Raw genomic sequence first — 16,679 nt, forward strand, 5'->3', positions numbered from 1 at the left:
ACAGAACCTTAGGAGTTGGAGTTTTGAGTTAAAATTGTTTCCAGTTTCAGATATGATTAGGAGATAAGAAGATTAGGAGACTTTTACTCTTCATATAAATGCCTGTAACCAAAGATTAAGGAGAGTTGAATGAATTGAACTGACTTTATTATCATGGCTGCAGAGCATGCTTGTCGGTGATCATCTTCCTCCTGTTTCTTCACCTTCTCAGGTTTGAATTCACCCTCAATCTTTCTTTTGTTCTCTCTACTTGTTCTTAACTCTTCTTCCAACCTTTCCCTGTTCTTTTTGTTTGAATTCTTCCTCTTAGTTATCGATATTCTATTCTGGCAAGAGTTTGAGATCCATAAGGGAGAACTTGATCTCTCTCATGTCCTTCTCTTTCAGCCTCAAACCTTGAGGTGATAATCACTATCTAAGGGCGACCTAATCTGCAGAGTTCCATTCAAAAAGTCTGCTGGACTAGAAAGTTTCAAATCAAACTCAGTTTTGGTCTTCCTTCTTTATGCCAAGCCCTATTTCAGAAAATTTTTTTTTATATAATTTTAATAGCTAGTGTGGTGAATTATTGGATGGATTTAGAGACTATTGGGTTAGCAACATCTTCCTTAAATTTCAAGTAGATTGGGGTCATAAAGGGTAAGTTACTGTACCTGAAACGAGGCTCCATTTCCGCTGGCTCCTGTTCTTATCATGAGGAAGAAGCTCTCTTCTTATGTGGTACAAAATGCATATTTTGGTTTTACACAAAAGCCCCTCCTCTTCAAAGCTCCTTCTGTTTTTGTCCCATGCTAGTTTTAAATTCCAGATTTATCCTTTCCCCTAATTTATTCGCTGACTTGTCCCAATCCCTATCTATCTCTTCCAAAGGGTCCTAAACTGTTCTGAATATTTACGGAACTGCCACTACTCATTCAATCTGAGTTATTTGTCACCTGTGGGCCCATAGCAATCCAAATTTAAGGGTGTTAGAAGCCGGGATTCAACAGGTTAGTGATGTTTTCCTCTTTCTTTTCAAAAATATTTGTACTCTTTTATTTAAAATATTAAGTAGAAGTTACTAATAAAATCCAGCATAGTTAAACTATGACATAACAATCCAGAGAAATATAAGTTCAAATTATTTACAGCATACATAATTGTAGTTAATAACTTCAAATAATCTGTTCAATTAAAAAACTCTTATGTATAGCATAGTTGTCAAGTCGGCAAGGCGACCCAAGGCGGTGGAGGGGTGCCTAAGCGCTTAGGCGACGAAGGCACCCAAGTGTTATTTTTTTATTTCCCCTCTTTTCTAACATTATTTGGTATGCTACAATAGATACCTTATCATCAAGAATCAACATTAAGCCACATCAAGTCATCAAAAATTAACATTAAGCCATATCAAAAATCAATAATAAGTCACATCAAGTCATCATAAATCAATATCAAGCCACATCATTAAAATTCAAAAATCAATATAGAACTAGAAGACAGCAGAACTGAAGAAGCAAGCTATTGGAAGTTTTAAAAAATCAAAATATATGTCTGGTTTATACTGTGGAATTGATCATTGTCCTAGTAGACCTAGTCTCACATTTGGTTTATATTGTTCTTAGAAAATATGATCTTATCTACAAATAATTAAACTGCTCTTGGATTAGAGAAATGTTTTTGTTCTCTGAGAAGTTTGACTAATCAAATGATTTTTTTTTTACATGATACTTTTTGTATTAGGTAGAACACAACCAGCTTTCCAACAAATCCAAGATTGCTTAAATCTGATTTATATTGAAGAAGCTATATTCAAGTTAAACCTTATATTATGTGCGTGAATACTGTCAAAATCGGTCTGAATGAAAATATTTTTTTGTATATCAAAACAAATGAATATTTTACCATACTTTCGGTTTTTAGCAATGTTTTACCATATTAAGTTTTATGGAATTTTTAGATTTGAAAAAACTTCCAGCATTAGAAAGTTGAAAATTTCACCTTCCGCCAAAAAATCTACTTTTTGTTCTTGAATGGGGATTTTATTTTTTATCCTTTTGGAATTTTATTTTTTAACTATTTTTATTGGATTCAAATTGGGTGTATTTTCTTATTATGAATAATATCTTGACATTTACTTAAATGATATTTGGCATAAATAAGGGCTAGACTTAGGTCAATAACACTAAGGCATTCAATACAACTAAGGTGGCAGCCGTCTAAGCCCCCAAAAATCCACCTGAACTCCTAGGCGACGCCTTGAAAACTATGATATATAGGTTAAAAATTACGAAAAAACTGACCATGTCCAAATATTGTTTTGCTTCCTCTTCCATCTCCTTGGTGTAACATACAACAGAAAAACAACATACAAAAAAGCTAGGACTTGGGACTCACATTCAACCAAAAAAGGTGGCCAAACAAATAAACACCTGGACATTAGTAGGATAGAGAACATAGAAAATCTAAGATCTTATTTTAACATTTTCAAAAACTTGACCCAATGCATATCCATCTGGTTACAAGTGAAATGAAATTAATGGAAACTTTTGTAATCATGATTGTGTTAACTGATTTATAATATATCAAATATGGTGTAATCAAAATGTTCAAATAGATTTCTTAGCCCTGTCATATTTTTATATTCAAATCCAAGAAATGTGGTTGAAAGGTGAAGCAAATTTAAAAATTTAATAATCAGAAAGATTTTGAGATAGTTATACAATTGCTGATGGTAATGACTAGAAAGTTTCATTTTATTTATGCTTTAGTTTCACTTGACTTCATCTCACTTTACTTGCAACCAGACGGAGCCTACTAGATTTCTGAGTTTTACATTGCACTTCCACTCATTGTCCTACTCTTTTTCTTTTTTTTTCTGCGTCTTTTATGCATAGCATAAACCATAAACAACATACCAAACCTTGGACTTGGAATTCATGTCCAACCAAAGGTGTGGAACTGTGGATTACCAAACACACACGCAGATAATTGTGGGAGGGGATGGGCGCAAAATCTTTTACTTCATATAAGAGTGGCAAAAGCATCCATGAACAAAACCTCACCCAACCATTGTGCCCATTGAGCAATCAACTGGGAGAAAAGAAATGTCCAGTGGAGGCGTTCCTTTTTCCTTTCATCTTCCCAAAGATCTTCTTGAGTGTCTACCTACAAGGCAGCAATATATTATATCCACCAAGTTGAGGCTTATCTCAACCGCTATGATTCGTTCCATCAGCAACATATAACCCAATAGGAAATATACAAGAAAGGAGATACCTCTGAGCACGTACTATCATAGCTGGACTTCCCTAGTAAAGGCTCACTCAGGCTTTCCAATCCTGAAGTTTCCAAATGTTCATACCTTTTCCCATCAATATCTCCATGATGGACCCTTCTCCTCAAATTTCCTGATGTCATGAGATAAGCTTGTCGAGTCTTCACTAATAGTTCCTGTTGTAATTCAATTGATTAAATCTTTCATGAGGACATGAGAAAACATTATCAAATAATAGTGTTAGATTTAAGTGCAGACAATATCTTTCACCCATTTAAGCTGAACTTGTGACTCCAATCCCTTGGATGGAGTCCACCTAATGGTGGATTCTAATCCTCTAACAATTCAACATGTTCCAAGTTATAAGGGCCCCAGGTCTGTAGAATGGTCTCAGTACCCAGAACTGAGGAATTGCCTTTCTAATAAGTCACTTCAGTACAATCATGGTTTGAGGAATCGATATCGGATCAGCTGGATCGGCCGATTTGTATCGGTATCAATGGAGACCGATACCGATTCCTGGCCGATTCCATATCGGTTGATCGGTACGGACAAGGGTAAAAATATTTATAAAAAAAATCAAGTTTTTTTTAAGAAAACATGACCAATCCAGATCGATACGGACCAATTTAGATTGGTATCGAATCGATATCGGTAGAGACCGATACCGATACTGATTACTAAAACCCTGAGTACAATACTCACCAGTATCGTCTTTTTAATAATTATAATCCATCCATCATTAAGGAACATTGTCTCAAAAGTGCACTAATTCAGAAAGGATATATGAGGAAAACTTCAAACTAACTTGTTTTTCTCCAGGGAAAATGCAAAGTTTCGCTAGAAATTTGTTATATTAAACCTTTGGGAGTGGGTCTCCCGCACCCACAGCATTGGAAGCCATTCCAGCACAGACACTACTATTTTAGTGAGAAAACTTAAGTCGAAGATTCACAAGGTTCAACTTAACTATTTTACCTGTAAAAAACGCCCAAAATCAAAACGGCGTCCCCAGTGCACAAGGCTCCCGCCACTGTGGGCTCTGGGAAAGGTCATAATGTATGCAGCCTTACCCCCAACTTGAGGAGAGGCTGTTTTGCGACTCAAACCCATGACCACTAGGTTACAATGGAGCAACCTTACCGTTGCACCGAGATCCACCCTCTATGTAAAAAAGACTAAAGCAATCTATAATAATCCAACTTGAAACAACGAAGGTTAAGCATATCTCAAGCTGGGGATCTCAACTAGATTCTTCACAAAACTTGATCCAGGCCTGGAGCGACCCAACTCCTTTTGTTACTTCCAGTTTATGTTGTGATTCACTATTTACTACATTTCTAAGGGCTTGTTCTCATACCAGTAAAAGTATGCTTTTACAAGGATTTTAAGGACGGGGGGAGGGGGGGTTAAACAATTATTAAAAGAAAAAATCTTCCTCAAACTGGGGTTAGGTCATCTCAGCAGCCCAACAAAGTCACAGATTCAACTCAAATCAACAAACCCTTAACAACTAATAAAGGTTCAGCTACTGAATCCTGTCATTCAACTCGATCTAAGGTGGCATTAGTTATTAACCTAAAGACATGATGCAAAAAAAGGAGCGAAAAATTCCTTACTATGCCCGCAGGTAATGGGCCCAAAGGAATTCCAAGAAGAGAGATATAATTAATGAAGAAAAGAAGAACACAACAGAATGATGAAAATGAATAATAGAAGATCTAAGCCACAAGCTAGAAAATCAAACCAGCAATATCACCAAGTCGCTACCCCCAGGAAAATAGCAAAACAAAGGAGAAATCGCCGACAATTCTTACCCAAACCCAGTACCAATACCCTAAGGCTCAATGTCATTAACTTAACAGTTCAGATAACAACTAGCAAACTGATTCTCTTTAATAATAACGACTCATAATATAGCAACTACCTTGAGTGCTCAGCTCAACACCTTTCCCAATTAAACTAAGACTCAACATAGGATACTTCCACTATAATAGGCATGAAATAGAACTCTTATTCTAATTACACTTTCTAGAAAAGAAATCGCATCATTGATCAACACCCCATCAGTAAATCGGCCAAAACTCTCCAATACAACCAGGAACCAAAAGATTTTGCACTCGTTGGATAGGTAACTCAATAACCTATCAAATAACACCAATATCACCCAAAACAAAGGAGTTTTGACCATCCAAAAGTATCCTCAAAGAACACTGATGAAGATAACCCAATTTTTTTATGCTCCCAAACCACTAATTAGAATGCTCCTCCATTAGACATCCATATCTTTTTACTTCTCCCAAGGTGATTTTTGGCCTACCCTTTGTTCTTTTATTGCTCTAATCTGCACCGTATCACTCCTCTTCAATTGAGTCACTACCTACCTCTCTCTTAATTGTCTAATCCTATCACTAAGTCTTCATTTGTTTTAGACTTGATGGTAATTGTAAAAAGGCTTTTTTGTATATCAAAAGTCTCATGTATATCAAAACAAACGTATTTTCTTCAAATAAATCGATGTTGCTCCCTCCAAGGAGGTGCTGATTCCATCTTCTTTGAGTTCGGCAAAGTACTCTCTCTTTCCATTTGAATATTGATTAGGATGAAGCTCCTCTCTAGAAGCTTCCTCCTAGGGCAATAGATGACATTTACTGGATAAACATCCTAACCTTCTCTAAGATTTATATTACATGGTAATGTGAAGCTAATGTGCATCATACGACTTTGTGCAGTCCTGTCAGTGCTCTTTAAGGTTTCAGCCTCAAAAAGCCATTAGAAGCCCTTATTTATATATTTCAGTCAACTCCATCATACATCTCAGCATTCTTTACCCAATCAAAACTCAAAAACATGTAGCATCCCCCCACCATCCCAATGTGAGGCCATTTTAAGACCGCCAGACATCATCTTCCCTTTTTCTTTTTGCATGCGGTAGATACTTTGAGAATAAAACAGCATAGGACTGGAAGAAGAATACCTGTCTGCATTGTATATTTTATTGGCAAAATAAGGACACAGGTGTGAGTCAGACAAAAACCCTGTTAAGTTTGCCAGAACATAGAGAAAGGAATATTAAGTCAATTCCAACAGACAATCTATTGCTAACTAGGATTTACAAGATATGAGATCATTCTTGGAGAGTAGTACCGAAACATGTTTTTCTTCCTTTCAGGCCGAGCAGTATTGTAGATTTAAATGGCACAATAGATTTCTACAGGTAATCTGGGTCTGGCAGAGAAAGAGTGGATCATCAACAACCAAGCAAAAGCCTCTTAGTTCATTTCCAATTAAGAAGTCAATGGTTCCAATGGACAAACATCCTGGAAGAAGTGGCCCATTCTCCTTGGGAAACTCTTAAGTAATGTATGTTGTTACAACTGCTTATGCCAAAAGCTCGAGCTGGAAAGTAAGGGCCCCCCCGGACGTGCACACACACACATGGCTCTGCACGTGACACCATCACATGGCACCAAGGGGGGCACAACCAACACATAGGAGCACAACAACACATAACACAAACCCCTCACAATTACCAGGGAACGAACCCCTGACCCCCTGGCTCTGATACCATGTCACAACTGCTTATCCCACAAGCTTAAGCTGTTAAGGGCCACAACAATGTATATCAACACATAACATGTGCAATATGATAAATTATTCGGCATAGTCGACATGTAGTGATTCTATCTTTCCCCTTCTTTTCCTCTTATCCCAAAAGAAAAACGGTTATTAATTACTAGTTAACAGAGTCAGACCTTTCTTTTTCTGAAAAAAAAGCACTTACTTTCAGATCATGTGGCAACAAGCTGCTTAAGTTCATTTTCAATATAATCTTTTGCAGTCACAGATTTCGTCATTTCCATTGCTTCTTGGTTAATGGCTAGGCCTGAACTTTGCAATGGAACTCTTGATGAATTTGTTCCTGGGTTAATCTACTTAGCCTCTCTGGAGTCTCGGACCTTGTTAAAGATTCCCTTCTTCTCACTGGTTTCTCTCTGGGCTCCCTACCAATGAAATATCTTGGCCTCCCTCTCATCCCTGCTAGACTCTCCAGCCACCACTGCACCCCTATGCTGGACATGATCCGCAAGCGCCACCAACTCTAGAAAGGCAGGCTTCTCTCCTACACTCGCAATCCGGAATGCATTAGATCCGTGCTCCAATCTTTTTACATTTATTGGTGCGATATCTTTGTCATTCCAAAAGCCACCACCAAAGCTATGGAGTCCCTTTTTGCTGCCTTCCTCTGGAAAGGGAAGGAATCCTCCAGATTTCTTCACCCGACCAGCTGGAAATCTATCTGCCTCCCCAAATCCGAGGGAGGTCTTGGCATCCGCGATTCCAACACTGCGGGAATCCTGAAACTCGTTTGGAAAATTTCCACTAAGCATGACTCCATTTGGGTTCAATGGGTCTACCCTCACCTCCTCAAAAATGATTCGATCTGGACCGCCACCATTCCCAAGGATGTCTCCTGGATCTGGCGCAATATCCTCCTCCTTCGCCCTCTGGCCCTCTCGGCCATCTCCTCCTCCATCACTGACGGCTCTTCCACCTCCTTATGGCTTGACCCCTAGCATCCCTTTGGGGTCCTCTATAACTTCTTTGGCCCTAGGGCAATCTACTCCTCCAAGATACCAAAATCTGCCCCTCTGTCTTCTATCATCTCTCACGGCGATTGGTCTCACCCTTCCCCCCTTTCCCCCCCCCCCCCTTTCCCTGATCTGGGCCTCCCTCCCCCCCCTGATCTTGCGGCGGACAAGGTCTGTTGGCTTCCCTCCAACAATGGCCTCTTTAGCTTCAAATCAGCCTGGAACCTTGTTAGACCTCAAGCCCCTACTGTCCTTTGGCACAAGCTTGTATAGTTCAAAGGCCACATTCCCCGCCATAGCTTCCTTACCTGGAGATCCCTTAACCACTGCCTCCCAACCCAAGCGTTCCTAGCCCACAGAAGAATCCCTGCCCCCCCTCTTGCATTTTCTGTTGGAATGGCTCCGAAGACATTGACCACCTCTTTTTTGCCTACCCTTTCACCTCCACCATCTGGAAAAAAGCCCTGTCGTCCATCTGGCCCCGTAGCAGAAGTATTCTTCCTTTCGCTCATGAGTGGCTTTAGATGGTCATGACCTTCACTGGTTGCACCACTTGTGACACAATCGGCAAGCTCGTGTTTGGTGCGACACTCTATCACATTTGGATGGAGAGGAACCTTAGGAGATGGACTTCCAACTCTCGCCCTTTCGACCTGATTTGGAAAGCCATCTCTTGGGAGGTTTCCTCTAAGCTTGGTCTTCTGCCTCACAAGGCGTTTTTGGACACCCCAAGGAACAGGCATATTGTTGTTACCTGGGGTCTTGATAGCGCTCTGCTGCGCCCCCACTAGAGGGGCCCGGAGCTCCCCCCCCCCCCCCTTTTTTCTTGCCTCCCCCTCTTGTACTTCCCCCCCCCCCCTCTTTCTCCTCCTCGCCCTCCTCGGACTTTGGTAATACAATTTTTTATTCACCAAAAAAAAAAAAAATCTCCTTAGCCATTATTGGTTCAAGGCTCTTTATTTTTTTTTTTTTTTTTTTTTTCTTTGAACAAATTCATCTTGTTAGAAGTTGTACCATGGGAGTGTTGATAGCTCACCACGATAGGGGGAGTATCCCGATCGTGGTATATTGGGTTTACTGATTTGTTTGTACTTTTATGACTTGTATGTTAAGTAGTTGTGTTAGGTAGGCAAATAGTCTTGTAGTCTAAGTTTTAGATTGTGACTAGGATTTATTTCCTGTTGTGCCTACGACTCACAAAGCATAAATAAAGCTTGATAGACCACGATAGAACCATTCAATCTATCGTGGCTCTCTTCTTCCCTCATCGTCTTCTTCTTCTCTTCTCTTCTCTTCTTCTCTCTTTCAATCTCTTGTATCAGAGCACTAATAGTCAATTAGTCATCAATCTCATTCATTCTGTTTTGCTAGTCCTTTCACAGTCTGGTTTCTGTTTCTGGTTGCAGCAACCTATGCTGCCTATATTTTATTTAAAGCCCTAGTTAATGACAACATGAAGATAAACTAGCGCTTTCTACTATCTACCTGATGCAGATTAAAGTATGAAGAACAGGACTAAAACAGATTTCAAAAATAAAGTTACTGTTCACATGAACAGTACCTTTACATGAACAGTATTGTGGGTCCCAGCTTAGATCATGTGTGCCTCTATTCTAGAAGCCTTGGACAGCAAGACACTCTAGGATCAATGGGATAACTTTTAGAGGATTGAAGACCAAGTTAGCCTTTTTTTGACAAGGATCTAGTTTCTATTTTTGAGAATATTATTAGAAGATCCTTGGTGGAGACCACATGAGAATCCAAGCTTTGACAAGAAAGAGGATCGGCAGCTAGAAGACTTGAAAATCTGATTTTATTTTGTTACTATTCTCTTATTAGTACTCAGTTACTAAATCTATTAGTTTCTATTTTAGTTATTCTTGCATGTGTCTGAACTATAAAGCTTAATAATTTCTAATTTTACCTTCTATTTTAGTTAGGTTTTAATAGTTTCTATTTCAGTACTTTCTATTTTCAGTTAGTTTCTATTTTTATTGTAAGCTTGCCTAAGCCATTAATAGGTCCTCTATAGTAAGGAAGGAACAGATTTTGGAGAATAGAATTTGTGGCCAAGCTTGCATCGGTTATGGGATAAATTCCATGTTTCAACATCTGGGATAGCCGTGGGTGAGAGAGCCATTCCCCTACCCCCCCCCCTCTTCTCTTCTTTATCTTCTTCTCTTTTTTCCTATTTGTAATAAAATAAGCAGAAAGAAGAAGAGAGAAAGAAGAAGAGAAGAGAATTGCTGCAACTTGTTGGGTGTCACAGCCATAACAGTTACTGCCCTAATACATTCAATAAATAATAATAAGATAGACAATAGACAATAGGGTAAACAGCAAAGGACCAAAACACCCCTGAGGAAGGAATCGTGAATTAGCTCTTAGCGCTAATTCACGACTTCCCTCCCCCTTACTACGACAACTTCTAACACTCCCCCTCAAGCTGGAGCATATATGTTAATCATGTCCAACTTGTTACAAATATAATCTATTCTCACACTCCCCAAAGACTTTGTAAATAAATCAGCAAGTTGCTCCCCAATTCGAATATGACAAGGAGAGATAATCCCTTGTTGCAGCTTTTCACGAACAAAATGACAGTCAATCTCAATGTGTTTTGTTCTCTCATGAAACACAGGATTGGTAGAAATATGAATGGTAGCCTGATTATCACACCATGGTAACATAGGAGAATCATCACCAAACCCAAGTTCTTCCATCAACTGTTTAATCCACATCAGTTCACAAGTGCCATGTGCCATAGCACGATACTCCGACTCTGCACTAGACCGAGATACAACGGTCTGTTTCTTGCTCTTCCATGAAACAAGATTTCCTCCAACAAACACACAGTAACCTAAAGTGGATCTTCAATCAACTAGAGACCCTGCCCAGTCAGCATCAGTAAAGTCTTCAATTCTCCCATGACCATGATCAGAATATAGAAGACCACGGCCCGGAGCTTTCTTGATATAGCGCAAAACCCTTATAACTGCATTCCAATGAGACGTTCGATGAGAGAATATAAACTGACTCAGTACACTGACAGGAAAGGAGATGTCAGGCCTAGTCACAGTCAAATAGTTGAATTTCCCTACCAGCCTCCGATACTTCTCTGGATCATCAAGGATATCATCACCATCTGCCACCAGTTTCAAATGGGGATCCATAGGAGTATCCAAAGGTTTAGATCCCAGTAACCCGGTCTTTGAAAGCAAGTCAAGGACATACTTTCGCTGTGAGAGCAAAATTCCTTTCCGTGATTGAGCTACCTCAATACCCAAGAAATATTTCAGACATCCCAGGCCCTTAGTCTGAAATTGCTGTCCTAAATGTGTCTTCAAGCTCTCAATACCTGAAGAATCATCTCCTGTGATAACAATGTCATCTACATACACTACCAAAAATATCCTCCCTGCATCAGAACACCAGAAGAACACCGAATGATCACTCTCAGACCGAGTCAGTCCAAACTTCAACACAACTTCAGTAAACCGGCCAAACCATGCCCGTGGCGACTGTTTCAGCCCATACAACGATTTCTTCAGCCTACACACCTTACCAGACTCCCCCTAAGCAACAAAACCAGGGGGTTGCTCCATATACACATCCTCATGGAGATCACCATGCAAGAAAGCATTCTTGACGTCCAACTAAAACAAAGGCCAATGGTGTGTAGCAGCCAAAGAGAGAAAAATGCGAACTGAAGTAAGTTTCGTAACAGGAGAAAAAGTATCCAGATAGTCTATACCATAGACCTGGGCATAGCCCTTAGCAACAAGACGAGCCTTGAACCAAGCTACAGACCTATCAGGATTAACTTTCACTACAAATATCCACCGGTAGCCAATTGCAGACTTACCAAAGGGTAAAGAAACAAGGTCCATGTCTGATTTTCCTTCAGCGCAAATAATTCCTCAGTCATAGCAGCCCTCCACCCAGGGTCAGTCAAGGCTTCGACAACAGACTTAGGAATAGGATGACCCTCAATAGTGGATAAACAAGCAACAAAATTAAAGGACAAACCAAAATAGGATACAAAATTAGAGATAGGATGCTGGGTACAACTCCGAACACCCTTATGGAAAGCAATAGGAACATCTAAATCAGAAATAATAGGAGCGGGAGGCGAAGAGGAAATACCTATTGGAGGATCCGGATCTGGAGGCGAAGAAGACGTGGTAGAGGTAGCGAACCGTTTGCTATATTTGTCAAAGGCCGAAATGCAAGGTGTCGGCTCGTCAGATGAGCGACGATGAAACACAGCAGGTGGCTGGCAAAGGATTCTGCAAAGGAGAAGATTGCTCGACAACATAGAGGGGCAGATCATCGTCCAAATCTGAAGAAGGTAGCAAAGACTCAACAAATAGAGTGGACTCAAAGAATTTGACATCAGCAGTAACAAAGTATTTCTTTAAATCAAAAGAGTAACAACAATAACCCTTTTGAGTTTTAGAATACCCCCACAAAAAGACATTTAGGAGCCCTAGGATCCAATTTAGAGCGACCAGAACGATGATCCCTAATAAAACAAACACTCCCAAAAACCCGTGGGGGTAAAGCAAACAAAAGTTGCAAAGGAAACAATAAAGAATATGGAATACTCCCACACAAAACTGAAGAGGGTAGACGATTAATAAGATAACATGCTGTCAAAACTGCATCAGCCCAAAAAATTTTAGCCACTTTCATCTCAAACAAAAGAGAGCAAGTGACCTCCATTAAATGTTTGTTTTTCCTTTCGGCCACACCATTTTGTTGTGGTGTGTCCGCACAAGAGGACTGATGAATAATGCCGTGCTGAACCATAAATGTAGAAAAAGGAGCAAAAAAGTATTCTTTAGCATTATCACTACGAAGAACTTTTAATGAAGTGTGAAACTGATTCTGAATTTTAAGAACAAAAGCACAAAAAATGGAGAATAACTTAGAACGATTCTTCATTAAATAAATCCAGGTAACTCTGGAATAATCATCAACAAATGTAACAAAGTAACGAAAGCCTAACTGAAAAACAACCGGACAAGGGCCCCAAACATCAGAATGAACAAGAGCAAAAAAGTAGGCAGCCCGTTTATTGACTCTAGGGGGATAACTTACACAGTGAAGTTTCCCAAACTGACATGACTCACAATCAAGACAAGATAAAGACTTAAAACGGCTATCCAAAATTTTCAAACTAAGGATGACCCAAACGACAATGAATCTGATGAGGAAGCGCCACACTCGAACATGCCACAGCTGATGTGTCTTCAAGCAGATACAGCCCCCCAGATTCACGGCCTCTACCAATCGTCTTCCTCGACTTGAGATCCTAAAATACACAATAGCCAGGGAAAAAAGTGACAGAACAATTTATGAGCTTTAGTAAACTTGTGAACAGATAACAAATTAAATGGAAATTTAGGCAAATAAGAAACAGAATGACAAAGATGAGGTAGCATGCACAGTGCCTGTACCCCAAACCTGAGCTAAAGACCCATCAACTAATAGTACATTGGAAGAAGACCCACAAAATGAGGAAAAAAATACCTGGAACCCCAGTCGTGTGATCCGAAACACCTGAATCAACGATCCAGGGACGAGAAGTGGATGAGAGGCATGCAGTAGCATTACCTGTCTGAACAAGAGTAGTAGTGGAGAACTGAGATGATTGGGAATTCTGAAACTGAGTAAAGCGTTCATAATCTTCATCAAACATCATCACAGTCTTACCCTCGGGCTTGGAAGAAGAAGAAACACCCGAATCGCTACTAGGCGAGTTGGCAAATTGCGGTGGCTTACCATGTAGTTTCCAACAAAAGCGTTGAATGTGACCAGGCTTACCACAATGATGACAGGTCCTCGCCTGTCCTGAAGTCTCCGAAGCACCAGTCGTGGGAGCTTTACTAGTGGCAGTCCCACGACCCCGACCACCACCACCACTATTACCTGACACTCCTGTAGGGACCACGGTTTGGTGGAAAAGAAGCAAGAGCAGAATTTTCAGCATTAGTGGGTTCTTGGCTGCTCTCACGGGAAGCACGTAAAACTCGAGAAAAAGTTTCAGAAAGAGTGGTGACCTTATCCCCACCAAGAATCTGAGACCTCACCGTCTCAAACTCCTTACGAAATCCACCCAAAAATACCATAACCGCAAGTTGTTCTCGCTGGTTTTGCATTGCTTGCACATCCGATGAGATAGGAAGGACAGAATTCAGCTCCTCATACAAACGTTTGAAGTCAGCAAAATATTGGGTAACATTGAGATTCTTTTGATCCACTTTATAGAAAGCTTGTGACAAGTCATATATACGAGACAGGTTATCTTGTCCAGAGTACAGGACATTCAAATATTCTCATAATTCCTTAACTGTATCAATATGAGTCACCAAATCTGCAATCTGATTTTCCATTGAATTTAGCATCTGGCTCAAAATCCGTGCATCAACAGTGTCCCATGATGTATCTCCATCAGGTTTTGATTTAGTTAAATGATCCTGTTGATCACAGCCAATCAAAGCTAATCGAACAACCTTCTTCCATTGCTGGAAATTTGATATTCCTTCTAATTTTCGATCAGTAATATGATGAGAAGATGAAATTTCAGCCACGGTAGTCTTGGTTTCAACCATTCTCACAAACCAAGGTAACCGTCAAACCAAGAGACAGCCAATAAATAGGTCACCAAATTAAAATAAAAAATCGTGTCTCTTCCAAAAGCATAAACCAACTCACCATAGAAAATCACGATTAAATATTGCTGACTTCCATCAAATCACCGCTCAACATTCTTCATCAAAACCACAAAAAATCAGACCTAGTTCTTCATATAATCACAAACTAGTCTCTAGATAAACATCAAAAACAGCATAGGGTGCTGCACCCCTTCCAACGAGAGCCTGAAAAGACCTACAAACCAATCATATTGTCGAAGAAGATTTCAGCCATTGTAGAGCCTTGATCAAAAGAGAACTACTGATCCTTGTAAGTGTAAACCAGTCCCTATCGATCCAGCTCTGATACCATGTAATAAAATAAGAAAGAAGAAGAGAGGAGGAAGAGGAGAGAATTGCTGCAACTTGTTGGGTGTCACAGCCGTAACAGTTACTGCCCCAATACATTCAATAATTAATAAGATAGACAATAGACAATAGGGTAAACAGCAAAGGACCAAAACACCCCTGAGGAAGGAATCTTGAATTAGCTCTTAGCGCTAATTCACGACTTCCCTCCCCCTTACTACGACAACTTCAAACACTATTCAACATACACTGCTGTGCTGTTTCTGTGACTGCTATAAACTATTGTGAAGATACCCTTTGAAGATAAAATTCAATTCCCAATCATCTTCAAGGTTTGTTGTTGTTGCACACCATTAATAGATCCTTATCGTGTTGATCCTGGCTACAATCGATCTCTCACTGGTTTCTCCTTGGTTCGAGGTCGACTTTTGCATTACTACCTTGCTGATTTATGAAGGTTCCTGATGGAGGCATCATGCCATACAATTACCAGAGCCCCTCTGTGCACCACTACCAAAGGCCCAGGAGACTACTTCCATGTAGCCAGTTGCTATGGTTCGATTATGATTTCAAAGGCTACAGGCTAGCACGAGGCTGTTTAGACATCTAGGGTTATTTTTGTCATTTTCATTTTAGGATTTAGGCTGAATAAGTGAAGGGCATTTTAGTATTTTTATTTGTTTAATTCTGCACTTTAGTTTCAGCCTTTATAACTTATGTGAGGGTACTTTGGGTACTTTGGTTGTTCCTTTTGTTTTAACTAGGTTAAGGATATTTTAGGGATTTATATTTTTTTGTCTTTATTTAAGTTGTATTCAGACATTTGATCGACTTAATGAATGAATATTGAAGAAAGACTTGCAGCAAGAGCAGTCCCCCCTCCCCTTCTACGATTCTCTCTCTCTCAAGGTAATTCTCTAACTCCCTCTCTCTCTTATCTCTCTCTTTCTTTCTTCCCCTCCCCCATGACTCTCCCTTCTCTTCTCCTTTTTCCCCCCTCCTGCTGCTGTTCGTGAATCCCTTTCCCCCCCTGCTGCTGTTCGTGAGTCCCTTCCCCCCCCCCCCCACTACTGCTGCGTGAATCCCTTCCCCCCCCCCTGCTGCTGCTGTCGTGAATCCCCTTTTCCCCCCTCTGTCCCTTGTGGCTGAAACACTCCAGCCCATTATTGCCATTCCCCTCCATCTCCCTCTCAACCGAAAATCCTTGTTCCCATCCTAACCCTATCTCTAGCCACCCCAGTCCCATTCCCAGATTTTATTTTTGAAAGCCTTAGTCCTAAACCAACCTCTACAGCCCATCCCTTCTTTAACCTTAGTAAACAGAATTTTATAATTTTGTTTGCATGATTTTCCCCAACCTTTTCATTCCTAAAACAGTAACTATTTATGATTTTCCCCAACCTTTTCATTCCTAAAACAGTAACTATTTTTTTGAATTAATTGCATTGCCTCGATATTGGTTTATAGTCCTAATCTTCTAATTAGTGGTTTATCAATCTATGTGGACTGTTATTCATGCTTAAGGATTAGTGATGCAGATCCAAGTTCACGCAGGAAGAAGAAGAGCAGCCTTTGAGCAGCCTTTGATTTGCGTTGGAGCCTTTTTACTTTTTAGTTCTCCCTCCACAATTTTAGAGGGATAATTATTTAGTTGTGTTAGTTGTTCAAACTTATACTCCTATTTAGAGTATAAGTCTATGATGTATTATGTTTGTGATTAGGATTCAGATTAGGAATTCCCACTCCTAATCTGACTAGGATTGCTTTTAAGTTGCTTATTTGTAAAGCCTTTTGGCCACCCCCTTTTATTATAAATAGCCAATTCGT

General features: G+C 40.0%; 1 protein-coding gene across 1 annotated transcript in view; it reads right to left on the bottom strand.

The window, feature by feature from the left end:
- Positions 1 to 16,679, bottom strand: part of LOC122652968 (ELMO domain-containing protein A-like) — a 115,537-nt gene that overhangs the window by 86,105 nt on the left and 12,753 nt on the right. The window contains exons 2-3 of the mRNA XM_043846855.1: positions 3,256 to 3,429; positions 3,042 to 3,144 (exon numbers count right to left, since the gene is read on the bottom strand). Of these exons, the coding sequence (XP_043702790.1) occupies positions 3,042 to 3,144; positions 3,256 to 3,396 (244 nt within the window). The 5' untranslated portion in view covers positions 3,397 to 3,429. The remainder of the gene's footprint in view (positions 1 to 3,041; positions 3,145 to 3,255; positions 3,430 to 16,679) is intronic.

The sequence above is a fragment of the Telopea speciosissima genome, chromosome 2 (assembly GCF_018873765.1).
Source record: "Telopea speciosissima isolate NSW1024214 ecotype Mountain lineage chromosome 2, Tspe_v1, whole genome shotgun sequence".
Lineage (NCBI taxonomy): Eukaryota > Viridiplantae > Streptophyta > Magnoliopsida > Proteales > Proteaceae > Telopea > Telopea speciosissima.